Source organism: Somniosus microcephalus, chromosome 1, assembly GCF_052327205.1.
Source record: "Somniosus microcephalus isolate GS21.2 chromosome 1, FLI_Smic_1.0, whole genome shotgun sequence".
Classification (NCBI taxonomy): domain Eukaryota; kingdom Metazoa; phylum Chordata; class Chondrichthyes; order Squaliformes; family Somniosidae; genus Somniosus; species Somniosus microcephalus.
Window position 1 is genome coordinate 439,516,677 of NC_140987.1, and position 27,785 is coordinate 439,544,461.

Genomic DNA, 27,785 nt, shown 5'->3' on the forward strand with positions numbered 1-27,785 from the left:
ATTTTCTGTTTTGTTTTAAGCTGCAAGGAAGGCGAGACATGCGGTCTCTCATGTAGCATGCTCAGGACAGAGCTTACTAATCATGCGATCTATGACAAAAAGTGATCCATGATGATCAAAATGGACAGAAGAGGGAAAAGACTGGGTATCAGAACGGTGCAATCAGGATTGTGGAACACTGAATATCGCGCCTTCCTATTCCTGTAAGCAGGAATGTCTACTATAGCTTGTCCAAGGGTAGTTCTGCTTGCAGATCAAACTGTAGATTTCCTGTTATTATTTTTCACTGGGAGTTTGCAAATAATAAATGGGAGAATATACCTCACCTCTCCTGACAGTGGTGACTGTAACTACAGCATGTTGATATCCTATCGGCCTGAGCAACATAACTACAGGAAACTTTCGATTTACCGGCACCTAAATAACCGGAAATCTCGGTTAACCGGCAAAATTCAGGAGTAGGTTCAGGTAACTTTTATTACTTGCCTTCCTCCATCTGTTGCTGTGCAAGGGTGTGGCTGCAGCTGTTGCTAAGCTACAGAGACGCTTGCAACTTGTGGCCATTGTTCTGAACCTGTTGCTAAGCAACAGGGTTTGTTGCTTTATACGGAGCTCTCAGCTCTCCGTATCTTTTACTATAGCTTTCGGTTATCCGGAATTTTTGATGAACCGGCACCATGTCGGTCCCGTCTGTGCCAGATAAAAAAAAGTTTCCTGTATGTGAAGGGGAAATCTCCGCAGTACTGGATCACAGCTACCAAATGTCAATTGGTAAGGAGTATGTGTTGACATTTGGGTGCACTGGGTTTCAGAGCTGGCCACAATCTGTTCTTTTCACACAGCAAGAACATGCGGTTTTATAGTTCTCTCCATGTTCAGGAAGGCATGTCGGGAACAAAAACTTGGACCCCAAAAGAGGAGAAAATGGAGGGAGCCAAAGACACCGTCAGAGAGAAGGGCTTTGAGGAGGTTTCCTTACACCTATGTGAAGCATCTAGAGTTACTTAGGGGGAAAAATTCAGTTGTTTGCGCCTCCCGTTAGCGCCTTAAGAGGACGCTAACGGGGCGCAAAGCAACCAGCGCCCGGGTGCGGCGATGTTTGTGCCGCTCGCGAAATTAACTAGACATTTTGCGGCGGCGCTAAACACTACCGCCACGATCTCCTGCACCGGCAGACTGTGACGTCAGTCGAGTGCGCAACGCCCCATTAGTGCCCCGGACCGGATATTGAGTGGCGCCCCCTGCCTTACCGCCTGCCGCTAGCAACGACAGGTTGAGGGGAGCATTTTGCTGTCAGAAAGGGACTAGGGGAGCGCGATTTAAAGGCGACCGCTTCCTGCCTTTTTTTGTCGGTGACAGTTTTGCACCACGCATTCTGTGAGAGAGAGAGAGTACGGAAGTATGGGGCCCGCTCAATCACCATAGCTACACTAAATGGGAAAAACACACAATAGAAGCCCTACATGCAGAATTTTGCCGAAGCATTCTTCGCACCCAAAGGAAAACACCAACAAATGCATGCAGAGCCGAACTAGGCAGATACCCACTGATAATAAACATCCACAAACGAGCACTAAACTTCCTAAATCACCTCAAATCTAGCTCCCCAGACACCCTTCATTTTAAAGCCTTCCAGACCCAAGAGCTAAACCCAGAAAAGAGTCCCCTGAGTCAGCTGCTACTGAAACTAAGTACTCCTACTCAGCCGGACCCTGACCAGTCCCAGACCAACACTGCCGTCCAAACACCAATCCGAGTGAACCAAATCATTAAACAATGCAAAGAAACCTACCTGGAACATTGGAACCAAAAGCCAAAGCAGATTAGAATGTTACCGGGCCCTAAAAAGAGAATATAAACTGGCAGACTATCTCTCGACCATCAGAGACACAAAACAGAGACAGACCCTCACCAGGTACAGACTAAGCGACCACCAACTGGCAATTGAAAAAGGAAGATACAAGAAATCCTGGCAGCCTAGAGAGAATAGAATATGTGATCAATGTCTGGCCGGCGAGGTTGAGACAGAGATGCATTTCCTCCTAAAATGCGAAAAATTCAACACAACAAGAAACATATTATTTGACAAGCTCAGCCAAACAACCCCAGGTTTCAAAGAATTGGATGACCTGTCAAAATTAAGATTAGTCCTGGGAGAAGGAGACAGACCATACCTTGGTGCCAAATATGTAACAACATGTCACAACCTGAGGACTGTTTAAAATTAGTACTGAATGTACCAAACGATGTTCAACGACTTTAAATTAATATTGTTTAAACTAATATTGTATGTACCCAACGAAGGTCAAAATTGTTTGACACCTACAGAATGTTGGAAAACTGTACTTTTTGTTATGTAAGCTTTGGCAATATGGTTCCCTGTAAACTTTCATGCCAATAAAGCATTTGAATTGAAAAAAAATTGAATTGAGAGAGAGAGAGAGAGACTTCTGGAGAGATTCAACGCTGTGTGAAGGAGTTTTGAGTGCTGAGCAGCACTTTGCAGGTTCATTTTGATTTGCACTTTCTTGCTTCGCCAGCGCTCTGAGGTAGCGCCTCGCTCCTCGGCCTTTGCGCCTTAAGACAGGTGTGAAGCAGCTGATTTAGCGCTCCAACCACCTCCAGGGACGATAAAAGCCCAAGTTTGCTGTCGGAGGCGATAATTAGCGCCAGGCGCTAACCTTTGCGCACGGCCGATAATGGCGCCCCAAACGGGGCGATACTGAATTTTCCCCCCTTAGAGTCATAGATTTATACAGCACAGAAAGAGGCCCTTCAGCCCATCATGTCCGTGCTGGCCATCAAGCCCTGTCTATTCTAATCCCATTTTCCAGCACTTGGTTCGTAGCCTTGTATGCTATGGCGTTTCAAGTGCTCATCTAAATGCTTCTTGAATGTTGAGGGTTCCTGCCTCTACCACCCTTTCAGGCAGCGAGTTCCAGATTCCAACCACCCTCTGGGTGAAAAAGTTTTTCCTCAAATCCCCTCTAAACCTCCTGCCCCTTACCTTGAAACTATGCCCCCTGGTTATTGACCCCTCTACTAAGGGGAAAAGTTCCTTTCTATCTACCCTATCTATGCCCCTCATAATTTTATGCACCTCAATCAGGTGTACTTCTTTACATTAAAGCGTCTATGTAAACATTCTGACGAAGGGTCATCGACCTGAAACATTAACTCTCACTCCACAGATGCTGCCTGACCTGCTGAGTATTGCCAGCATTTTCTGTTTTTATTTATAATACAAGCGCAAGTTGTTGTTTTGAGCTAGGAGAGCACTACAAGTCTATCCTCAAGGTGACTAAAGTATGCATTAGGGTTTAAGCGGCGAAGCGGAGGGGTGGGTGGGTGGGGTAGAGGGTGGAAAGACATATGGGTGGAGGCGGGCAATGTTATTATGGAGATAGAAGGGGTCTTGCAAAAGATGATGTGGGGAAGAAAGACAAAGTTTGAGGTCATCCAATGCCCCAAGGTGACACACTTCCTAACAGCCTGAGGTAGCAGTCAGAAAGATTGATGCAGTCAAGGTCAAAGCTTTGGCAGGAGCTAAAAAGGATAACTTTAGCTTTGATGACACTGATTGGAGGGAATTTTGGCTCATCCAGGTCTTGATCATGGCTTGGGTGAAAGTTTGCATTCAAGATAAACATCGGCTAATGCTAGGCACTGGAATACTTCTACTTTTCACACGCAGCGTCAGAATCGAGGTTAAGTGTAGCAAAGCCAAGTACATAGTTAGGCTCCCTTTATTCTGTTATAACCCGAACCTCGAGAATGACCGTACTGCACAAGCAGCAGTTTTTCGGATTCCAGGAGCAGCCATCTTTGTTCTCCCTAAAATTAGACTGCCAAACTGAACAGTTTTGTGTTGTCCGCAGGGGTTTTTATAGCCAGAGGAAGAAAAAATCCATCTGACCATCAGTCTGGGCTGAATTTGAATACAAGTTCTACAAGTTAAAGGCAAAAAGGCTCTAATCCACTTCTTGGTGCTAAAAGGACCACAATGAAAATGCTAAAACATGTGGATTGGTGCCTGGGGTGAGCCTACCAGAGCCCCTCAGAAAGAATGCTCATCTTTCATTCAGAACCACTATCGACTGTAATTATTACAGCTGGGCTTTCCCAACGCCCTAGAATATGTGCAATCAAATGTGAATGCAGCAAGGTTCTGAGTGATAAGGTCCTACTAGATTCAAATGCAGCAAGTTGTCTTTCCAATAAGGGAAAAAGTACTCTGGAAAATTTCCCTCCGACCCGCTCATGCGATCAGAACCAGTCCAGGAAATCACATGGACCCAGTGGTATCTATAAAGATGCTTGCCTTCTATGTGATGCGACCTCCGCCCTAGTCAAGATCTGGTCCAGCTCCCTCTTGAAGACAGGCAGAGAGTCAGCACCCACCGCACCAGCCTGCAATGTATTCCAGAGGCTCACTACTCTTGGGAAAAGAAGAACCGCCCAACATCCAGTCTATTCCTACTCTTCCATAGTCTAAACTCATGTGCCCTGGTCCTCCCCAGTATGTTAAACTGGAATAATCTAATCAATAGGCACGCTATCCAGCCCTTTAATTATTTTATAAACCTCAATCCTCTAAGTCTATGCTGCTCTAAAATAAATGAGCCAAGGTCCTTAAGCCCATCTGAGTAGCTTTTTTTTTATTCGTTTATGGGCAAGGCCAGCACTTATTGCCCATCCCTAATTGCCCTTGAGAAGGTGGTGGTGAGCCGCCTTCTTGAACCGCTGCAGTCTGTGTGGTGAAGGTACTCCCACAGTGCTGTTGGGTAGGGAGTTCCAGAATTTTGACCCAGCGACGATGAAGGATCGGCGATATACCTCTAAGTCAGGATAGTGTGTGACTTAGAGGGGAGCTTGGAGGTGGTGGTGTTCCCATGCGCCTGCTGCCCTTGTCCTTGGTGGAAAAGGTCGCGGGTTTGGGAGGTGCTGCCAAAGAAGCCTTGGTAAGTTGCTGCAGTGCATCTTGTAGATGGTACACACTGCAGCCACGGTACGCTGGTGGTGGAGGGAGTGAATGTTTAAGGTGGTGGATGGGGTGCCAATCAAGCGGGCTGCTTTGTCCTGGATGGTGTCGAGCTTCTTGAGTGTTGTTGGAGCTGCACTCATCCAGGCAAGTGGAGGGTATTCCATCACACTCCTTACTTGTGCCTTGTAGATGGTGGAAAGGCTTTGGGGAGTCAGGAGGTGAGACACTCGCCGCAGAATACCTAGCCTCTGACCTGCTCTTTTTGCCACAGTATTTATGTGATGTGGAGATGCCGGTGTTGGACTGGGGTGGACAAATGTAAGAAGTCAAACAACACCAGGTTATAGTCCAACAGCTTTATTTGAAATCACAAGCTTTCGGAGCGCTGCTCCTTCGTCAGGTGAAGTGGAGAGATGCATATAGACACAGCTTATATAGTCAGAGAATACTGCCAGATGATTACAGGTAATCTTTCTAACTGCCCTTTATCACACCTCGGCAGAGAGATAATCACAACAATCAAAGGTGTGAATGGTGTCCAAACAGGTCAGTCAGGAAAACATTACATCAAAGAACAATGAGGTGGGGTCACAAGGGGTTAAATGTGACCCCACCTCATTGTTCTTTGATGTAATGTTTTCCTGACTGACCTGTTTGGACACCATTCACACCTTTGATTGCTGCGATTATCTCTCTGCCGAGGTGTGATAAAGGGCAGTTAGAAAGATTACCTGTAATCATCTGGCAGTATTCTCTGACTATATAAGCTGTGTCTATACGCATCTCTCCACTTCACCTGATGAAGGAGCAGCGCTCCGAAAGCTTGCGATTTCAAATAAAGCTGTTGGACTATAACCTGGTGTTGTGTGACTTCTTACAGTATTTATGTGGCTGGTCCAGTTAAGTTTCTGGTCAATTGTGACCCCCAGGATGTTGATGGTGGAGGATTCGGTGATGGTAATGCCGTTGAATGTCAAGGGGAGGTTGTTAGACTCTCGCTTGTTGGAGATAGTTATTGCCTGGCACTTCTGTGGCGCGAATGTTACCTGCCACTTATCAGCCCAAGACTGAACGTTGTCCAGATCTTGTTCCATGCGGGCATGGACTGCTTCATTATCTGAGGAGTTGTGAATGGCGCTGAACACTGTGCAGTCATCAGCGAACATCCCCATTTCTGACCTTATGTTCGAGGGAAGGTCATTGATGAAGCAGCTGAAGATGGCTGGGCCGAGGACACTGCCCTGAGGAACTCCTGCAGCGATGTCCTGGAGCTGTGATGATTGACCTTCAACCACCACAACCATCTTCCTTTGTGCTAGGTATGACTCCAGCCAGTGGAGAGTTTCCCCCCGCCCCCCCCCCCCCCCCCCCCCGATACCGAGCTGAGGTGCTTTAAGCTAAGAATCATTCTCATATCTTCTCTGGACCGTTTCCAAGGCTAATATATCACCCACCATGTCAGGGGACCAAAACTGGGCACATTATTCCAGAGGCAGTCTGACCAGTGACCTATATAGTGACAGAATTTTGATTTATACTGAACGGTTTCTATTGGTGTATCCCAATACCCCATTAGCTTTAGCTGCAGCTTTTCTACATTGGCCATGAACCTTCAATGATCTGTGCACAATAACACCTAGAGCTTTTTCTCTCTCAATCGTTTTCAGTGTTGTTCCTGCCAGTGATATGTGTATTCTGTGTTGGCCCTACCAACATGCATGATACTACATTTATCCAAGTTAAATGCCATTTGCCATTGTGTGGTCCACTTCCCTAGCACATCTTTTTGCATTTGAGTTCACTCCTCTATTGATTTAACCCTTGCACAGATTTTGGTGTCATCTGCAAACTTACTGACCATACTCCCAACACCACTCTCCAGGTCAATAATAAAGACAGTGAACAGTAGCGGACCCAAGACCAATCCCTGGGGAACACCACTAGTAATGTGCCTCCAGGCTGAACCATTCTTTAAGCACAACTTTTTGGCTGCAGGATGTAGCCAATTTCTAATCCATCATGTCAAATTCCTACTGATAACACAAGATTCTATCTTGTGAAGTACCTTTTTATCAAAGGCTATCTGAATCTCCAGGTAGACAGTGTCTACCGGATTTCCCTCATCCACTACCATAGTGACTGCCTCATGGTTTGCTCAATCCAACTTCTGTTAGCGAATTCATAAATACACATATTCAATGTGTTATTTCAAACTTGAAGACTTATAACTGTAGAACAGACATGTATGCACAATGCAAAGAAGATATGCCACTCACATGTGTGTACTGCCCCAGTTCCATCTCACTCTGCTTTCTCTTAAGATGAGGAAAGCCATTTAGCCCATCTTAGCACATGCGTCCAGACATACCGTATGACCCCCCCATCACAGTATCCAACTGTTTCCTAAATGATTACAGGGTTTCCACCACCCCCCCCCCCCAACCATGTGTTAATCAATCTCTTTGTCAAGAACTGTGCCATGATTTGTCCCCTTGTCCTAAGAACACAAGAAAGAGAATTTATATAATGCCTCAGGACATCCCAAAGAAATTTGCAGCCAATGAAAGACTTTGAAAGTCTAGGCATTGTTGTAGGGTGGGGAAACACAACAGCCAATTTGCGCACAGCAAGGTCCCACAAACAGTAATGAGATACATGACCAGATACTCTGTTTTAATGATGTTGACTGAGGGATAAATATTGGCCAGGACACCGAGAGAACTCCCCTGCGCTTCTTCGAATAGTGCCATGGGATCTTTTATGTCCACCTGAGAGGGCAGTCGGGGCCTCGCTATTCAACATCTCATCTGAAAGACAGCACTTCTGACAGTTTAGCACTCCACTGAAGTGTCAACTTAGATTGTGTGCTCAAATCTCTGGAGTGGTGCTTGAATCCACAACTTTCTGACTCAGAGGCAAGAGTGTTAAAACTGAATCCGACACCTTGTCTTAATCTGTAGTAGTATTCCAGACTTACCTTCTCTGTACCATTCACTATCTTCTATGTCTCTAGAAGGCAACCTCTCAAGTCATCTCCCTTTGGGGCTAATAAAGCCCAAGTTTTGCCAATCTTTCCTCAGAACTCAGTCATTAGAAGTTCTGGATCAGTCTCGTGACACTTTCTTCTCCAGGGCTTGAGTATCTCCCTTGTATCTGGTTGACCAGGACTGAACACAGTACTCAAGGTGTGCTCTGGCCGAAGCACCTTACAGTTTGAGTATGACATCTTCTAACTTGGATTTTATTTTGAGTATATAGTCCACATTCTATTTGCTGCTTCATTGGTTGCTGCTCCTCAGTAATTGGACATCGTGGCCTAGAAATTGAGTTTTTGGCGCAGCCAGGGCTTTAGCGCCGGAAGTTAGTGCCGGAGCTAAGTCGCGCTGGTCGGGCCCAAAATTCAATAGTTCTGCGCCCAAACGGCTGCCGGCGCTGCTGAGAGCTGTTTGCGCCTGAAAACTGGCGCAACGCGCTGAATTTCGGCGCTATTCCGGCGCTGCTGCGCCCGCTGCGGTGCGGCAGGTTCGGGAAGTGCAGGCCTCCTCCTTCCCTTAAGGAGGAGCTGCCTGCACCCGGCCGCGGCCCGCGAAAATCTTTTTAAAAATGAGCCCGGCACCTCGGACAAGTGCCGGGCTTGCTTCTGTTCCGGGGGGGGGGGGGGGGGGGGGGGGGGGGAAGTCCGGGGAGGGAGCTGCGGCCAGGCGGCCGGCGGGGAAAGCGGCCGGCCGTCGCGGGGCCTTTAATGCGCCGGCGCAAAGTCATGTAAGACTCTGTTGCCAGAGTCTTAGTTGCGGCTGCCACGGGCGAGGCGGCCGCAACTGAATTTCGGCGCTGGGGCCCGTCGGCATGGCAACCGGGACGCTGCGCACACCGATGACGTCATCGGTGCCGGCGCAGCGCTACCGGTCTACCGCGGCGGAAGGGCCCCAGGCAATTTCGGCGCCGGCGCAAATTGCAGCGCTAGGCCCTCTAGCGCCGCAAAATCGGCGCTAAGGGCACTGAATTTCTAGGCCCCTTGAGTTTTGAGTCTACTAAAAAACCCAAGTCTCTTAACTTAACTCTTAGCTATTTTGACACCATTCATGGAGTACTTGCATTGCCAATTTGTTTTTCTTCCCACGTGTTACAATTTACATTTGCCAGTGTTCAAATTCATCTATGATTATTCCTCCGCCTTACATATCTTGTCTAACTCATTTTGCTATTCACAGGCTGACTTCTTAAATTCAACCACCAAGTTTGGGATTGTCTGTAAATTTGACCACTTTCCAGTCAGGTTCTAAATCCAACTCATTAATGTAAATTAGAAAAGATAGGAGTCTGTAGGCACAATGCCCTGAAAATTGCCTTAAGGGTGTCCTCAATTTGGAGTCACTAGCCAGATGGAACTGTGGGACACTAAACGGCTAAGAACTGTGAGAACGCGGCATTTTCACAGAGATTAGAGAAGCATATCCCACCAAGGCCACAGGCCCAGAGATAGCTCAGTAAGAGAGATAAGCTTGTGACTCCCTAACTGAAAACAGAACAACAGTTCTTTTTGTACTGAGAGACTGAAGAGTTAGCAGAATGAATCACCACCTGAAAAGTCTGGATTTTACATTTACCAGCAACCGGAGGTCACCAGCATTGTCTTATGAAGTGACGGAAACCAAAAAGAGGTCAACTCTTCTGACACGTGTCGTTCAGATTGGTCAACTGAATGGAGAGGGAGGGGGTTTCTTTCAAAAGTAAGTGTTTATAAAAAGGTGTTTTGACACACCTTCTGTCTTCCATTCTTTTCTTGGTTCTCATTGCTTCTTTCGTTCCTCTTTTTGAAGTCTTTACCTAGCGTATGTAGAAGGGTGTCTCTCAACAGACAAAAGTGTATCTATGACACAGAGAGGGAGATTAACGAAGTCAGACTATATGGCCATACGGGACAGTTGCAGGCGGATGCAAGAGTTTCATTTTAATATACAAGTTTTCCTGAGATCTGGGGAGGTAAGATTTCAGCTGCCTAGTCCGGATACACATACCAGAGCATAAGGTGGATTTAGCCGGGGCTAAGGATCGTGGAGGAAAGGATAACACCTCTACAGAAGGAGGCTCATCACCCAACATCCCAGAAGTCAACACCATTGTCCCAGGGGAAGGCGAGCAACCAGCTCAACTGTGTAGCTCGTTTAGATAAGCTTGTACAAGTTCTGGTTAAATTGCTAACCACCAGCACATCGACTCTAATCTATTCAATCTACATACTGTCTATCTAATGTTGTTAACTTCTCAGATATCTAAGGAGTTTAATCCTAAATTGATCTCATCAATTTAGATGGGTCTCAGACATTAATCTTGACTAATCATTGATAATCACACAAATCACCATTGCGGGGGGCACCGTTATGACTCACCATTCACTGCAACTCACTAAGCCACTTCCAAAGGTGCACACAAACCTGTTCAAGAACGCAAAGTATTGAATATAAAGGTTTCACTGTTTGACATCACTAACAGAAACCTTACATGAACATTGGATAAAACACCGAAGTGGCTACGATTGTGTGTTGTTAATTGGTATGATTGCACTAGGATAAGGGCGAGTGTGAGGGGTGGCTAGTGAGATGGGGATGTGATAGAGAGGGATGGGTGGAGGTGCAAGGTAAGTTGCTGTGAGTAATGATGTGCAGGTGTAGGGTAGGGAAGGCAGAGTGATGGGGATGTGATGAGAGGCACAGCAGGATGAGGTTGAGTGTGGCTTTGTACTAACGTTTCGTGATCTACTGAGATCATTGAAAGGTTTGCGCCACTGCACCCAGGTCCTCCTGACCACATCCCTGCTTGTGCCCTCCTCTGCAATGTGCAACCAGGCTGTGTTGATAAGAACATAAGAACAGAAGAAATAAAAGCAGGAGTAGGCCATACGGCCCCTTGAGCCTGCTCCGCCATTCAATAAGATCATGGCTGATCATCGACCTCAACTCCACTTTCCTGCCCGATCTCCATATCCCTTGATTCCCCTAGAGTCCAAAAATCTATCGATCTCAGCCTTGAATATACTCAAAGACTCAGCATTCACAGCCCTCTGGGGCAGAGAATTCCAAAGATCCACAACCCTCTGAGTGAATAAATTCCTCCTCAGTCTTAAATGGCCGACCCCTTATCCTGAGACTATGACCCCTAGTTCTAGACTCTCCAGCCAGGGGAAACAACCTCTCAGCATCTACCCTGTCAATCCCCTTCAGAATCTTATGTTCCAATGCGATCACCTCTCATTCTTCTAAACTCCAGAGAGTATCGGCCCATTCTACACAATCTCTCATCATAGGACAGCCCTCTCATCCCAGGGATCAATCTAGTGAACCTTTGTTGCACCGCCTCCAAGGCAAGTATATCCTTCCTTAGATAAGGAGACCAAAACTGTGCACAGTACTCCAGGTGTGGTCTCACCAAGGCCCTGTGCAATTGTAGCAAGACTTCCTTACCCTTATACTCCAACCCCCTTGCAATAAAGGCAAACATGCCATTTTCCTTCCTTATTGCTTGCTGTACCTGCATGCTAGCTTTCTGTGTTTCTTGCACAAGGACACCCAAATCTCTCTGAGCACCAACATCTGAAAATTTCTCACCATTTAAAAAAATCATTCAAGCAATTTTATTGGTGGGCTTTCCTACCTGTCTAGTGATATTTGCATATTTAAGCAAATTAGAATGGTTAACTGAATAGGTACTGGTTATCTAAGACAATCAGAACAACATTTGACAAATGATCGGGATGCAATACTCTGGAGCAGACATAGCAGGCAGCCTTATGGGCATTCAAAGCTTTGCGAAACACAGGAACAGGGTAGTAATTGTGTGGAGCATAAACACTGGCATGGACCCATTGGGCCAAATGGCCTGTTTCTGTGCTGTAATCCACTTTCTCACCTAACTCATCTCCATTTTTTTTTATGGAATATTTTTTCTTCCGATTGAACTACGAAAAGAAATATAACAGTTAGGAACATAGGAATTGCAAGACGAAAAAACGGCCAAGATCCACCGAGTTCACCTTCTACCATCCTGGTAGTCACACGATACAACAATAATGGAGTTGTTGACTAATCATAGCGATCAATCTCTTTCAACAAGTCTATAACAGACCCACATAGGTTGCTGCCTAACCTAACATATAACATCTGCAAACCACAGTATAAATATATTACAACAAAATTTCAATATTATCCTGTCTCTTCCTCCTAATACAGTAAACAAAAATGTACAATATGCACATCTGCTACTTCCCCAATTTTTTGTTTTAACCAAATTCACAATAAAAAGGGACTAGCCGACCTAGATAAATGGGCAACCTCATGCTGAGAGCAGGGAGGTTATGCTTGAACTGTATAAAACACTAGTTAGGCTGCAGCTAGAATACTGCGTACAGTTCTGGTCACCACATTACAGGAAGGATGTGATTGAACGAGAGAGAGTACAGAGGAGATTTATGAGGATGTTGCCAGGACTGGAGAGGATGTTGCCAGGAGTGGAGAATTTTAGCTATGAGGAAAGATTGGATAGGCTGGGGTTGTTTTCTTTGGAACAGAGGAGGCTGAGGGGAGACTTGATTGAGGTGTATAAAATTATGAGGGGCTGAAGTGGGGAAAGAGTTAAAATAACATCGCTGGCAGCTCACAGAATGGTGTAAGGGAGACAGTTGCTAACATGAAAGACCACATCCATAAGGTGTGGTCAAGATAACCGACCTTTGAGACTAAAAACAACTCAGTTGAGACATGGGGCTGGATTTTAATTCAGGGGCGGGTTGGGGTCGTGTAATCCGCATTTCGTGTTATCCACACGAATCTAAATCGATTTGGGAGATTGATGCGATTTTAACTTAATTGGCCAATTGAGTTCCAGCGTGTGGGAACCCATGGCAAATGAGTTTTTTCCAGTCTGAAAGTCGCCTCCGATAACGTCATCATTGCTGCTGCATTTAAGGTCTGAAACAAGCCTTACTTCTTCTGCAGACTGCCAACCTTTTGGTCTTTGCTGCTACAGGGACCTGGAGGCAGAATGGCCAGTGAAAAACCTAGGTCTGCTCCAAGATTTGACGACATTGCCCTGCAGGCTTTAGTGGAGGGAGCAAGAGCTCATAAAGAGGTGCTCTTCCCTTCATCAGGGAGGAAGAAGCCTCCCCAGCAGACCAAGGCTGTGTGGCTGCAAGTGGCAGAGGAGGTCAACTCCTGATCGGTAACCCGCAGAACTTGGATTCAGTGCAGGAAGAGATTTCATGACCTTCTGCACACTGGAAAAGTGAGTATGAATTTCCCATCACCCTCAATCTGATCCCCATTGCCTTTCCTCACCAGCACTCAGCTTTAGCAATCTCTTCCTCCGCATCCCACTTGACACTGACATCCATGCACCCTTACCCATTCCCTCTCTCTCTATGGTCACATTCACCTAACTATTCGACTATGCAACCCTCACACTCCCTATCACTGTGATGCTATGAAAACAACTTACAACACACAGGGAGGGCCCTTGGTCTTGCCACCTCACTCCATCTTTGTCTCCCTTCTAATTATCTATGCTATGGAATCTCTGCACTCACTCCTTCATTCTCACTCAACCTCCACTTGTCTCCCTCATTGCAGGAAAAGAGAGCTCACAATAAGCGAGAAAGAGCCTGGGAGGAGGCGGTCCTGGAGATCGTAGGAGTGGAGGACGATGCACAAGTGGGGGACGGACAGAGGGATGCAACACAGCAAGCTGGTGACAGAATAGTTTTCCATCTTTCTCATTGACATTGCATGAGTCGCTGATAATGATTCTGAAGCTCTAACAGATGCTCTAATGATCATCTGCAATATGCATGTAACCTTGGCATCACATCTCTGACTCCTTTACTCCCCCACAGGACCATCGCAAGCACCCGTCCCCACTAGCCAGGAGGAACAGCATGAGCCTCAAGACTCCTCAGAGGAAGCTGCAACCTCTGAGGGCGCAGCGTCAGCAGAATTCAGCGCACCCAGCACCAGCGCAGACACTCACACCTCGGTCGGACCTTCGGGACATATAGTAGTGTTGTCACCTGGTGTATCACAGCTCACAAGTGAGCATCAGCAGATTGTGGAGACAGGGACAGCAGTGGAGAGTCCGAGTCGGAGGGCGCAGGACTCTGCCATCTCGGCTCAGCTGCATGTTGACCTTCTGCCTCTGGGTCCATCCTGCAGGAACAGATGCAGGAGTCTCTGGCAGGTTTTGTCTCCAGGGTCGCTGCGAGTGTGGAACAAATGGAGGAGTCCATAGCGAACATGAGCAGAGCCTTTGTGGAGACTGGCGCATGAACGCATCACCATAGAAAGGATGGCAACCTCCATGGAGGTGATAAGTCGCCAGAGGCAGGACGGAGACGGGACCACTAGACACAAATTATTTTAAATTGCTTGGAGGCGGGGTTGGGCCTGCCCGCCAGTTCATGCAAGTGTAATCCCCCACACGCCTCCAATCCCGCCTCCATGGCCCAATGAAAATCCAGCCCATGATGTCTAGCACTTCAGGTGCCCTTATGGTTTTGTTATCTGGGTCACAATGCTTCCAAGTTATTTTTTAATCAGCGTTCAGCAGTTTGGGCTAATAATTGTGTATGCAGCTTACACATGTAACCCAATCCGTGAAGGTGCATGCGGGCCAAGATCCAATCAGGTTGCGGGAATGAATTGTGCATGAGGCCGCCATGCTTATTTGAATGTATAAAATGTAGTACTTGCTGTAACAATTTGGAGAAGTCTGGCGAAGACAGAGCAGACTGCCTCCCCACCGGTGTAGTAAAGACAACTTGACTATCGATCTGAAAACCTTGTGTCGAGTGTTGGTTTAAAATACTCCACATCAGGGGCCTAGATAGAATGGATAGGAAGCACCTATTTACCCTAGCAGAGAGGTCAATAACCAGGGGGCATAGATTTAAAGTAATTGGTAGAAGGATTAGAGGGGAGTTGAGGAGAACTTTTTTCACCCAGAGGGTGGTGGGGGTCTGGAACTCACTGCCTGAAAGGGTGGTAGAGGCAAAAATGCTCATCACATTTAAAATGTACTTGGATATGCACGCGAAGTGCCGTAACCTACAAGGCTACGGACCAAGAGCTGGGACGTGGGATTAGGCTGGATAGCTCTTTTTCGGCTGGCACAGACATGATGGGTCGAATCGCCTCCTTCTGTGCCGTAAATTTCTATGATTCTAACACAAAAATGTAATCTTTTTCTGTTACTTGGTGTCCTCAGGACATGCTGTAAGCTAATATTGTCATTTAGTGTGGTGATCCTTCAAACAGATCCAACCAGTCCCGACACTGCTTACGATTCACTTTCCAAGGACAAACACAGCAATGAGGCTACTCTCTGTCTATGTACCAGTTACCATGGAAACCTGGATCAGGTAGCAAGGGGGAGGGGACAGAATGCTCTCATTGTTGCAACAGTTCAGCATCAGCACCACTAAAACAGTACCTAAAAAAACAACATAGAAACATAGAAGATAGGAGCAGGAGTAGGCCATTCGGCCCCTCGAACCATTCAATGAGATCATGGCTGATCATCCAAATTCAGTACCCTGTCCCTGCTTTCTCCCCATATCCCTTGAACCCCTTAGCCTTAAGAAATATATCTAACTCCTTCTTGAATATATTTAATGAATTGTCCTCCTCTGCCTTCTGTGGTAGAGAATTCCACAGGTTCACCACTCTCTGGGTGAAGAAATTCCTCCGCATCTCAGTCCTAAATGGCTTACCCTTTATCCTTAGACTGTGACCCCTGGTTCTGGATGCCCCGACCATCGGGAACATCCTTCCTGCATCTAGTCTGTCCAGTCCTGTAAGAATTTTATAAGTTTCAATGAGATCCCCTCTCATTCTTCTAAACTCCAGCGAGTACAAGCCCAGTCGACCCAATCTCTCTTCATACGTCATTCCTGCCATCCCAGGTATCAGTCTGGTAAATAAGACTTACAAGACTAAGTTCTGAAGATGGATTTATACCCCAAACAACTCATCAGTTCCCTCCACAGCTGCTGTCTGACCTACTTGTTTCTAGCTTTTTATGTTTTTGTTGCAGTGTTTTACTTGTTGTCCACTATGTGAAATTGGCTAAGGAACAGAAAGATGAGAGTAGTGGTGAATGGTTGGTTTTCAAACTGGAGGGAAGTGTGCAGTGGTGTTTCTCGGGGAGTCAGTATTAGGACCACTGCTCTTTTGATATATATTAATGACCTGGACTTGGGTGTACAGGGCATAATGTCAAAGATTGCAGATGACACAAAACTCAGAAATGTAGTAAACAATGAGAAGGACAGTAATAGACTTCAGGAGGACATAGGTCAGACTGGTGAAATGGGCAGACACGTGGCAGATGAAACTTAATGCAGAGAAGTGGGAAGTGATACATTTTAGTAGGAAGAAAGAAGAGAGGCAATATAAACTAAATGGTACAATTTTAAAGGGGGTGCAGGAACAGAGAGACCGGGGGGTGTATGTACACAAATCTCTGAAGGTGGCAGGACAAGTTGAGAAGGCTGTTAAAACTGCATACAGGATCCTTAGCTTTATTAATAGAGCCATAGAGTACAAACGCAAGGAAATTATGCTAAACCTTTATAAACACTGGTTAGGCCTCAGCTGGAGTATTGTGTCGAATTCTGGGCACCGCATTTTAGGAATGGTGTCAAGGCCTTAGAGAGGGTGATTTACTAGAATGGTACCAGGGAATGAGGGACTTCAGTTATGGGGAGAGACTGGAGAAGCCGGGTTTGTTCTCCTTAGAGCAGAGAAGGTTAAGAGGAGATTTGATAGAGGTGTTCAAAATCATGAATGGTTTTGATGGAGTAAATGAGAAGAAACTGTTTCCAGTGGCGGATGGATCGGTAACCAGAGGACACAGATTGAAGGGGGCTGGCAGAAGAACCAGAGGCAACATGAAGATTTTTTTTTAAATTACACAGCGAGTTGTTGTGATCTGGAATGCACTACCTGAGAGGGTGGTGGAAAGAGATTCAATAGTAACTTTCAAAAGGAACTGGATACATACTTGAAGGGAAAAAAATTGCAGGACTATGGGAAAAGAGCAGGGGAGTGGGATTAATTGGATAGCTCTTTCACAGGTACGATGGGCTGAATGACCTCCTTCTGTGTTGTATCATTATATGATTCCAATCATAGTGTATTCTAGACTGCAATAATTTTTACATAGGTACTTTAAACAACAGCACTAATCAAAGTTAGTTTTAACAATTTTACCAAGACATCTTTTGTCTGCATCTCATTCATATGCAATTCATTAAAATACAATGCATCAGCGGACAAACTTCCTGTGCAACACAGCTGTTACAGCTTTAACTGAACAATGCAATGCACAGAACAGATTCTAAAGCAATTTCAGGGGACAAGTAATCAGGAGTACTAGAAACTGCCAGAAGTGGATATTCTGTTAATACAAAACTGTTCCATTCGAAACAGAGCCTATTGCATCACCCCAAATAATGCGACTGTTAATATGGATGGCATTGCCACAAGTAGCTATTGAAGCAGAACTGATTATAACATTTAAAGAGAGAATTAGGTAAACTTGAAGAAAAAAAAATGAAAGGATATGGGAAGAGCAGGGAATGTTTGAAGTAGATAACTCCAATGTGGTGCCACTCCTGGCTCAAGTTTGAGGGGCTAAAATGTTAAAAGGCTGTATTAGCACGTACATTTGAAATCTCGAATGGAGATAGAAAAATGCAGATGCACATGCGGAACACATGGGATTTAAACTGATTGGAACTAATGTGTGTTGAATCTGTGGATTATGGAAAGTAATATTAAAGTAGGCCCAACCTGAGACACACTTGAAATGTATGTATATATCTGATATTACAGTTTTCATAATGTCCCTGAACTGTTTCCACTTCTGTTGCCCACAGAAGAAACTATAAAAAAGGAAAAGTGGTCAAAATCTGAGAATGCTGAAATTGTACCATTCTTCACGTGCAAATGTATTTCTATCACTCCCTCCACCACCAGCGTACCGTGGCTGCAGTGTGTACCATCTACAAGATGCATTGCAGCAACTCGTCAAAGCTTCTTCGGCAGCACCTCCCAAACCCGCGACCTCTTCCACCTAGAAGGACAAGGGCAGCAGGTACATGGGAACACCACCACCTCCAAGTTCCCCTCCAAGTCACACACCATCCTGACTTAGAAGTATATCGCCGATCCTTCATCGTCACTGGGTCAAAATCCTGGAACTCCATACCTAACGGCACTGTGGGAGCACCTTCACCACACGGACTGCAGCGGTTCAAGGCGGCGGCTCACCACCACCTTCTCAAGGGAAATTAGGGGTGGGCAATAAATGCTGGGCCTTGTCAGTGACGCCCACATCCCATAAACAAATTTTTAAAAATGTAATTTCACCACTTTGTAAAATCCCAACCAAGTCATAACATCACAATGCAGCTTCACTGCTCCCATGTTTATCTCAAGATTCAAAGTATTCTTTGCACCTGTATCTAAAGCACGATATCTTTTCACAACATTTTAATAACTGCTTTATCAATAGAGTGTTGCGACCAGTAGTTGCAGAGAATATGGAAGACATTACTTGGGTCCATCTCGGTGTGAACACAACACTTGTGCAAAAGCTGCACCAAACTAAATATTAACTGTGGTTACGTCCAGTTGAGTGTACAAATTCAATAAGTGTAGCGAGAACCAGTTAATCCCTGGAACAGTTTTGATATTAGATTGTATTCCTGCTGAGAATAGTGATTTGAGCGCAAACATTAAATGGAGCTTCAGCAGAATCCTCAGATCATGTGACTTACTTTTTACTTTTATGCTCCAAGTCAGCACTGGGGAACATTTATCTACTTCTTGAAGGGTCAAAAGCAGGCTTGATTTGAATACATTTTACAACAGGGTAAAACTCCTTCTATAATGCTCTACAATTGCCTTAAAAATAATGTTCTAGGTTGTATCCTGAAACGTAAAGAGTAATTTAACTCTGAAAGCCAACCCTCCCTTAGCTTAGCTTTCTTCTTTCACCTTTAAGAATAGTTTTTAAGGGATACGTGTGTGCTTACTGTGATGAAATATTCCATTCCTCACTGCCTGTGACTGTGGTTGGTTTCAGGTTTCTCCTCACCATTGTATTGTATATTGGAATGTATGGAATGTGTTGTGTAGGGCTCCGCCCATACCTGGCCTCTATGTAAGCCAGCCCAGTCTGGCCTCATATCCAGTACTGCAGAGCTCCAGATGGAAGATACCTCTCTCCACTGCGTGTTATCTTCTAAGTTAATAAAAGCCTTGTTTTGTTCCGCTAACATCGAGTCTCGGGATTATTGAGGCACATCAATTTTATTAACTTATTTTTCAACACAATGGATCAACTCCTGAAACCCAAACATTTGGATTTGGATCAGCATGCTCCGGACGCATCAGCACGCTTCGGACACTGGTTTATGTGTATGGAATTCTTCCTGGACAATTCCGCAGCCGTCAAAGACGCTACGGACGCTGCAAGTATGAAACTCGGAATTCTGCGGAATTGGGTAAGCCACCGGGTTTACCCCCTCATCCAAGACGCCGACACGTACCTGGCCGCCTGCGACATCTTAAAGGCGCATTACCAGCAGCCTACGAATGAGGTGTATGCTAGGCATCTGCTCGCCACTCGCGCACAGCGACCTGGGGAATCGGTGGAGGAGTTCCTAGGCACCCTGAAAATGCTTCGCAAAGACTGCAAGTGCCGAGATGTAAAAGCCGCAGTGTACACCGACGAGCTTGTCCGCGATGCCTTTATCACAGGCCTCAGCTCCACTTACATCCGGCAAAGACTGCTGGAAAAAACGGGATTGGACCTGAAACAGGCTGCGGACACCGCGCGATCCCTGGATGTGGCCCAGAGAAACTCGGACGCCTACTCTTCAGCCCGCGCCGTCCACGCCGCCACGTGTGCACCAAGGGCGCCGCCATCTTGGAAGGCATCTTCCCCGCCCGGCAGCCCGACACCGTCGGGGCCCCGCTCTCCCCCCAGAAGCCCTACGACAGCCGCGACGCGTCGGGGACCCAACTGCTACTTCTGCGGGCAGCCAAAGCACACCAGAAACCTGTGCCCGGCGAAAGGCACCACCTGCTTTAAGTGCGGTAAGAAGGGGCACTTCGGGAAGGTGTGCAGAGGGAACCCCGCTGGAAAACCAAAACCCGCCACCGCCGCGTGTGCGCCGTGGGAGCGGCCATCTTGGACGCCATCTTGCCCGACCTCGTGGGGTCCGCCATCTTGTGAGCAGACAGCGTGGACGCCATCTCGTCTCGATCAGGGCCCTACAGTGGCATCGGTCACAGTGGACCAGACCAGGCCCCACCCGCTATCCAAATCAATGGTGGACATCGAGTTAAACGGGTGCGGGGTTAAATGTTTAATTGACAGTGGAAGCACGGAGAGTTTTATCCACCCTGAACTGGCACAACAACTCTCCCTAAAGGTGGTCCCTACTCGGGGTACCATCTCTATGGCTGATAAAACCCAGACATCGACCATTCTGGGTTACTGCACGGTACAATTGTCCGTTAACGGGACTGTATACGATAATTTTAAAGTATTAATCATGAAGAATCTATGCGCGAGCGTGATCTTGGGCCTGGATTTCCAGTGCAAACACCAAAGCATCACGCTCAAGTACGGTGGGTCCCAGCCGCCCCTCACAGTGTGCGGCCTGGCTACCCTGAAGGTAAAGCCGCCTTCGCTATTCGCGAACCTTACCCCTAACTGCCGGCCAATAGCGACCAAAAGCAGGAGGTACAGCTGGGAGGACAGGCGGTTTATCGCGACCGAGGTAGACAGGCTCCTGAAAGAGCGCATTATTGAATGCAGCAATAGCCCGTGGCGCGCCCAAGTGGTGGTGGTAAGGGGTAGTGAGAAGAAATGGATGGTGATCGACTATAGCCAAACGATCAACAGGTACACCCAACTAGACGCCTACCCGCTACCCCGCATATCAGAAATGGTGAACCAAATCGCCCAATACCGGGTGTTCTCCACCATCGACCTCAAGTCAGCGTACCACCAGCTCCCTATCAGACCAGAGGACCGCCCGTACACCGCCTTCGAGGCGAACGGACGCCTCTACCAATTCCTCAGAGTCCCCTTTGGGGTGACGAATGGGGTCTCGGTCTTCCAGAGGGAGATGGATCGCATGGTCGATGACCACCACTTGCAGGCAACCTTCCCCTACCTCGACAACGTCACCATCTGCGGTCACAACCAGCAGGATCACGACTCGAACCTCGAGAGGTTCCTGAAAACCGCACAAAAACTCAACCTCACCTACAACGAGGACAAGTGCGTTTTCAACACCACGCGCCTCTGCATACTAGGCAGCGTGGTGGAGAATGGGGAAATTGGACCAGACCCCGACCGATTGCGCCCCCTACGGGAGCTGCCCCTGCCCAACACTCCCAAAGCCCTGAAAAGGTGCCTGGGGTTATTTTCTTATTATTCCCAATGGGTCCCCAACTACTCCGACAAAGCCCGCCCCCTCTTGAAAGCATCCTCTTTTCCGCTCTCTGCTGAGGCCCACGCCGCCTTCAAAAGCATTAAGCAGGATATTGAGCGGGCCACGCTACAGGCAGTGGACGAGAACACTCCATTTCAAGTGGAAAGTGATGCGTCTGACTTTGCCTTGGCGGCCACCCTCAACCAGGCGGGGCGGCCCGTAGCTTTCTTCTCGAGGACCCTCCAAGGGCCCGAGATCAGACACTCCTCCGTGGAAAAAGAGGCCCAAGCCATCGTGGAGGCAGTGCGCCACTGGCGCCACTACCTAGCCGGCAAACGCTTCACCCTACTTACCGACCAGCGGTCGGTAGCGTTTATGTTCAATAATAAACAGAGGGGGAAGATCAAAAATGATAAGATTCTTAGGTGGCGGATCGAGCGCTCCACCTTCGAGTATGACATCATCTACCGGCCAGGGGCCCTTAACGAATCCCCAGATGCCCTCTCACGAGGGATGTGTGCCAGCGCCACCGGGGATCGGCTACAGACCCTCCACAACGACCTCTGCCACCCAGGGGTCACGCGGCTGTTCCACTTCATAAAGTCCCGCAACTTACCCTACTTGATTGAGGACGTTCGGTCTCTGACCAGGAACTGCCGCACTTGCGCTGAGTGCAAGCCTCGGTTCTACCACCCTGATAGAGCCCACTTAATCAAAGCTACACGGCCCTTTGAGCGGCTCAGCTTAGATTTCAAGGGCCCCCTCCCGTCCGTCGACCGCAATGTTTACTTCCTGAACATTGTGGACGAATACTCCCGGTTCCCATTCGCCTTCCCCTGCCCAGACATGACCAGCGCCACGGTCATTAAATGCCTCAACAGCCTGTTCTGCCTGTTCGGTATGCCGAGCTACATCCACACGGATAGGGGGGCGTCCTTCATGAGTGAAGAGCTACGCCAGTACATGCTGTCCAGGGGTATCGCCACGAGCCGTACCACCAGCTACAACCCCCGGGGTAACGGTCAAGTGGAGCGAGAGAACGGGACAGTATGGAAAGCAGTCACTCTAGCTCTAAGGACCAAGGGCCTCCCTATCTCCCGCTGGCAGGAAGTCCTCTCAGATGTGCTCCATTCGATACGGTCGCTATTGTGTACTGCCACTAATGCCACGCCTTATGAACGAATGTTTAGCTTTCCCCGGAAATCCACCTCAGGCGTATCCATGCCGTCATGGCTCTCCACCCCAGGTCCGGTATTCGTGTGAAGGCATGTGAGGGGCCATAAGACGGACCCTCTCGTGGAGCCAGTGCACCTACTCCACGCCAACCCCCAATACGCATATGTCCGGCACGCCGACGGAAGGGAGGACACCGTGTCAATAAAAGACGTCGCCCCAGCCGGTAACGACAACAACCACGGCAATAGCAGCAACAACGACCACAGCAACTCTTACCCACCCACTACTCTTTCATCACCCCCGGAAGAACATCGACCAACGGCACCCTCACCAACTACCCCTTCAACAACCCTGGCGGCACCCCCGGCAGAGACCCAGGAGGCCACCGGGGACACCCAGCCGACACCCGCGACACCACAACAGCCACATCGGTCGCAGAGGACTACCAAACCCCCGAACAGACTAAATCTATAGAAGGGGTGAATGTGATGAAATATTCCATTCATCACTGCCTGTGACTGTGGTTGGTTTCAGGTTTCTCCTCACCATTGTATTGTATATCATCACTGCCTGTGACTGTGGTTGGTTTCAGGTTTCTCCTCACCATTGTATTGTATATTGGAATGTATGGAATGTGTTGTGTGTAGGGCTCCGCCCATACCTGGCCTCTATGTAAGCCAGCCCAGTCTGGCCTCATATCCAGTACTGCAGAGCTCCAGATGGAAGATACCTCTCTCCACTGCGTGTTATCTTCTAAGTTAATAAAAGCCTTGTTTTGTTCCGCTAACATCGAGTCTCGGGATTATTGAGGCACATCACTTACTGCCATTGTCTGCATTGCTTGGATAATTCTGCTCAAGATTAACTGCCAGATAATGTACCAGTGCTCACAAATTGCTGGCACATTAGCCTAAACATTTTGTGTACAGTACCTTGTGGGATGGCTATCATCTTCATGGTGGAAGGCCCTCTATGCGCACTCTCCGTATGGTAATTACTTTATAGCGGTGTAAAGGGGGTTCGTCCCAGAGTAAGTTTAAATTATTGGTAAGTGTTGCTCACATCTTAAACGCATAGCCTGGAGGATTCCTTTAAGGGAATCTGTCCCAGTGAAGAAGACTTAATACTTCGTGAATTTAGGATTTCCAGCCACATGGAATAATCTCTGTAATACCACTGTTCAGCGGTGCATCCTTTATGTATACCAACACAACACTTCTTGCTTCCATCTTATGCTCTATACCAGAGGTCCCCAAACTTTACTTATTGTGTACCCACTTCCAGATCTAAAAGCTGCCCGCCTACCCCTACCAGCATACAGGTTTAATATTTTAACCCCTGCAGTGCTCAAGTATCGTACGTTGGTACACCTTGAAGTAAATTAACTACTTCATATACCAAATTCCCACAGAGTTTTAAAACTTCGTCTGAGTAGCCTATTATAAAAAATGCATTAAATAAATACATTAATAAATAAAATCCACCATTAGACAATTTCTCCTGCATATCCCACCCACCCCCAAGATGTCTCGTGTACCCCCAGGGGTACCACAGTTTGGGAACCCCTAAACACTTACATTAACTTGGAAGACACCATTGTGTAAAATAATTTACACATAATTTAAATTACTTTTAAGACTGTTACCAGACCCTTAGTCTGATTTAGTGATATCGCCACGACCTGCAATCCCTCCATTTAAGTCCACCTTTCGTTTTACTTAATTTTAAAACATCTTTTCAGAATAACTTGCAATACTTACTTTATACCTGTGGTGCGTCCCTTATATTTATTATGCAGTTGCCTTGGCCTACTGAATAAATAAATATCTTGCCCAACATGTTCCTTGTTTTAATTGTCTTTTTGACAAGTAAAAATACAAAAGGAATGACACTTATCACATTTGTTTTTATGTCCCACCTATCATCACTAATAAATTAACCCGTGCCCATTTTAAAAAGCTCAAATATTCATCTAAAGACCTACACATTTGACTTGTGTGCATAGCTCTCTCATATTGGTAAATATGCAACTGTATTCAACAACTCTAGCGAGTTATTAACCTTTAAGAGGCCTACTTTTAGGCAGGAGTGCATTACAAACTGAGTCTTTCTTTAAATCTATTCCATCTTGCTCAGATATCAATTTGTGAGAAACAAAATCATGAATGTATCATGAATATTCGTCATTACAATGCAAATAAATATTGACAACACAAGCAGGCTCAAACAACGCTTGCTGACTCATGCTTTACAATCAACTGCATTTGGAGAGTAACTCCAAAAACTGATCAAATTAATTAAACTAGATTTGAGAGAAACAAAGTTAACGTTTCATCATTGGCAATAAACGGCTCGATTTGTCGAAGCTGGGAGATTTGTTCTGACCAAAGGTCAGCGACCCGAGATGTTGTGAACTCTTGTTTCTCTCGTCTCCCCACAGATGCTGCCTTGGCCAGCTCAGCATTTTCAGTGTTTTTTTTGCTTTCAGATTTCCACCGAGCGCAATATTTTTTTTTTGGAAACTACATTTGATCTTTTGCGGTTATGTCAACTGGCAAAAAGCGGCCCACCACAGCCTTTCGAGCCTTATTCGCCTCGGTAGCGGAATGATTTATAACCGCAAAAAGAGATCTTGTGCTTAAGCTTTTAAGAGTGTGTCCAACAGCAATGGTGTTGGCGGTTCGGGACGTGCGGGTTTCTATATGGAACCGAGCACATTATTCCCTTTCTGTTCGCTGGTCAGGATTCTTTTTGCCATGTCTTGTTGTTTTTGTGTGTGTGTTGCCGATGAGATCAATGGCTGCGGATTCTGCACCCAAACCAACACTGCCAACAACCCCAGAACTATCATTGAAAAGGCAGTCAGTGAACCACGAATCTCTGGCTACCAAAGCTGTCATTTTCCCCACAATAAACCCATGGCGGGAGGTCAGAGCCCGGGGAATATATATTTTGTTTTCTAAGGGTGTGAGGGGAGGGAACCATCAAGATATTTAGCTTGGGGTGTGTGGAGGCTGCCATGCGCAGTGCGGCGGGGCACAAGTACAAGTACAAGTCCCCCTCCTGCCTTTTGTCAATCCTCCCACACCCCTTAAAAAAAATTAAATACTGGGGGATTTTCCTCAAGCTCTTTGATTCCTGAGGAAAATCATCCAAATGTAGCGCGACTCCCAACCGCTGAAGAGGGGCAAAATTATAAATAACACACAACACACACCCTCTCGGCCACTGCGACAAGCCCGTTATAATGTAGCAGTCAAGCGGGATCCACCCAACCTCAAAGAGCAACAGAGAGGCAGAGAAAACAAAACATTTCCTTACCTCGCACTGTCAACAGGGTGAAAGTGGCGCACAGGAGGACAACTCTCAGGCCGTTCGCCATGGTCGGGGGATTTCTTGTTTTGCTGTTTTCGTGAAGGCTTTTTTTTAAATTAAAAAAAAGTGGTGCTGAGGTAGGGTTAGGAGAGGGGGGTGGGGGGGAATATGTTTGAAAAAGATTGCAGATCAGGAGGGAGGAGAGGGGTGGGGGCGGTTGCTGAGCTGGAAGTGTCAGATTGGAGGACGAGCCGGGCACACCAGCTGCACCGCGTCCTTTTCTGTTCAATCGGCCGCCATCTGATACTTAAAAAAGTGACGCTCGGCGTCTGCACGTTGGATCATCGGGAGGGGAGCAATCACTGCAGACAGGCAGACCAGACCAGACAGAGAGAACCAGACTGGCTCAGGCATCTCTCCACACTGCCCTCCAAACTAACCACCCCCCTCGACAGCTTCCTCCAGATTTGCAGATCCGACAACTATTTCTGACATTTTGCACTTTAAAAGTTTCTCCTGTGAACCTTTTGCATTCTACAAAACATACAGAATTACTCTTCCTGTCTCCCTTCTGTATGATTTCACAGTAGCTAGTTAAAAAAATATATACTCTGGAAACCTGGTAAAGACTCCTGCCAACATAGGTACAGTATCTTGAATTATTTTAATATTCCCCCCCATAGTTTTTGAGGTCGAGAAAGGCGCTATAGAAATTATTTTCTTTTTAAGATTTAAAAAAAAATTTAATCCGCAAATGCTTTAACTCAAAAATAATTAACATACACAATCGGCCAAATGCTCCCTGGACAAACTACCACTACAATAGATTTTAAAATCCGCTATAACTGGAGAGAAGGGTGCATGCACATTTATTGTTCCAAAATGCAGTGGCTCTCTGCGCTATTTCACACTCGAGAAATCAACTGGCTGCAACCCATGGTAAGTGGGTCATAGTCATAACCGTCCTAGATCAGCTGTGGGGCGTCAGGTTCCGCTCTCTCTCTCTTGCCTTTGCTTCCCTGATAGTTTCTCTCTTGGGTCTGACCTGGGGCTTCATACGCTGGGTGGGAGAGAGAGAGAGAGAGAGGGAGAGGAGAGCTGGCTTCTCTGTCTAAGTGGGATGTGAGCCAAAAGTAACCCGTTTGTGATGTTTGGGGCCTCTGACGGTTTATAAGGGAATCCCAACCAAGCCCTGAGCCCAGGCTCAAAGCCAGATTCCCCCCACCCCCCACTGCAGATCTGGTATTTTTCTGAATCTAGTGGCGCCGCGTGTACTGGAAGAATGATTCCTTACCTCGACAGGATAGATTTGTCACCCATCTCACGGTGTCCCAACAGTGGCCCTCAATGAATCTTCTCTGATCTGCTGCGTTGCTCCAACATTCTAGCTAATATTTAAAGTGCTTATCGATGAGAGATATAGACCTACAGGTACAATACTGCAATCCTCCTCGAATACTGTACTCCACGGATGAGGGGAACACCAAATCCCCAAAAAGCTCAATAGAAAGCTGTCGGATTCTGTCTCTCCCGGGGGAGGTTACACTGCAGTTAACTCTCCCAACACTTTATTTCCGGTTGCTCCTAACTATTGCAAAAATGCCTTGGCTCATCTCTTCTCTCAACCAAGGCACATATGGGGGAGGGGGGGGGGGGAACTAAAATTTCTCCATACAGGGAGCACACGCTGGTTTGTACAATTATTGGAGCGACCCCTTAAAGGTTTCCTACCTTTCTCTGATCACCTGTACTTTTCCATTTCGTTTCTTATTCAATGCCATTATTCCTATTCAAAACTCTCCATAACTA

At 46.8% G+C, this 27,785-nt stretch overlaps 1 protein-coding gene across 5 annotated transcripts in view; it reads right to left on the bottom strand.

Annotated features, from left to right (window-relative positions):
* cd99l2 (CD99 molecule-like 2) overlaps positions 1-27,785 on the bottom strand; it is a 213,852-nt gene that overhangs the window by 159,700 nt on the left and 26,367 nt on the right. The window contains exon 1 of one of the 5 annotated variants that reach the window (XM_086001599.1): positions 25,983-26,382. The exons of 1 other annotated variant lie outside the window; for it this stretch is intronic. In XM_086001599.1, the coding sequence (XP_085857725.1) occupies positions 25,983-26,043 (61 nt within the window). In that variant the 5' untranslated portion in view covers positions 26,044-26,382. Of the gene's footprint in view, positions 1-25,982; positions 26,383-27,785 lie in introns of those variants that run through there. 3 more of the 5 variants (XM_086001591.1, XM_086001627.1, XM_086001617.1) reach the window with 3 other exon arrangements.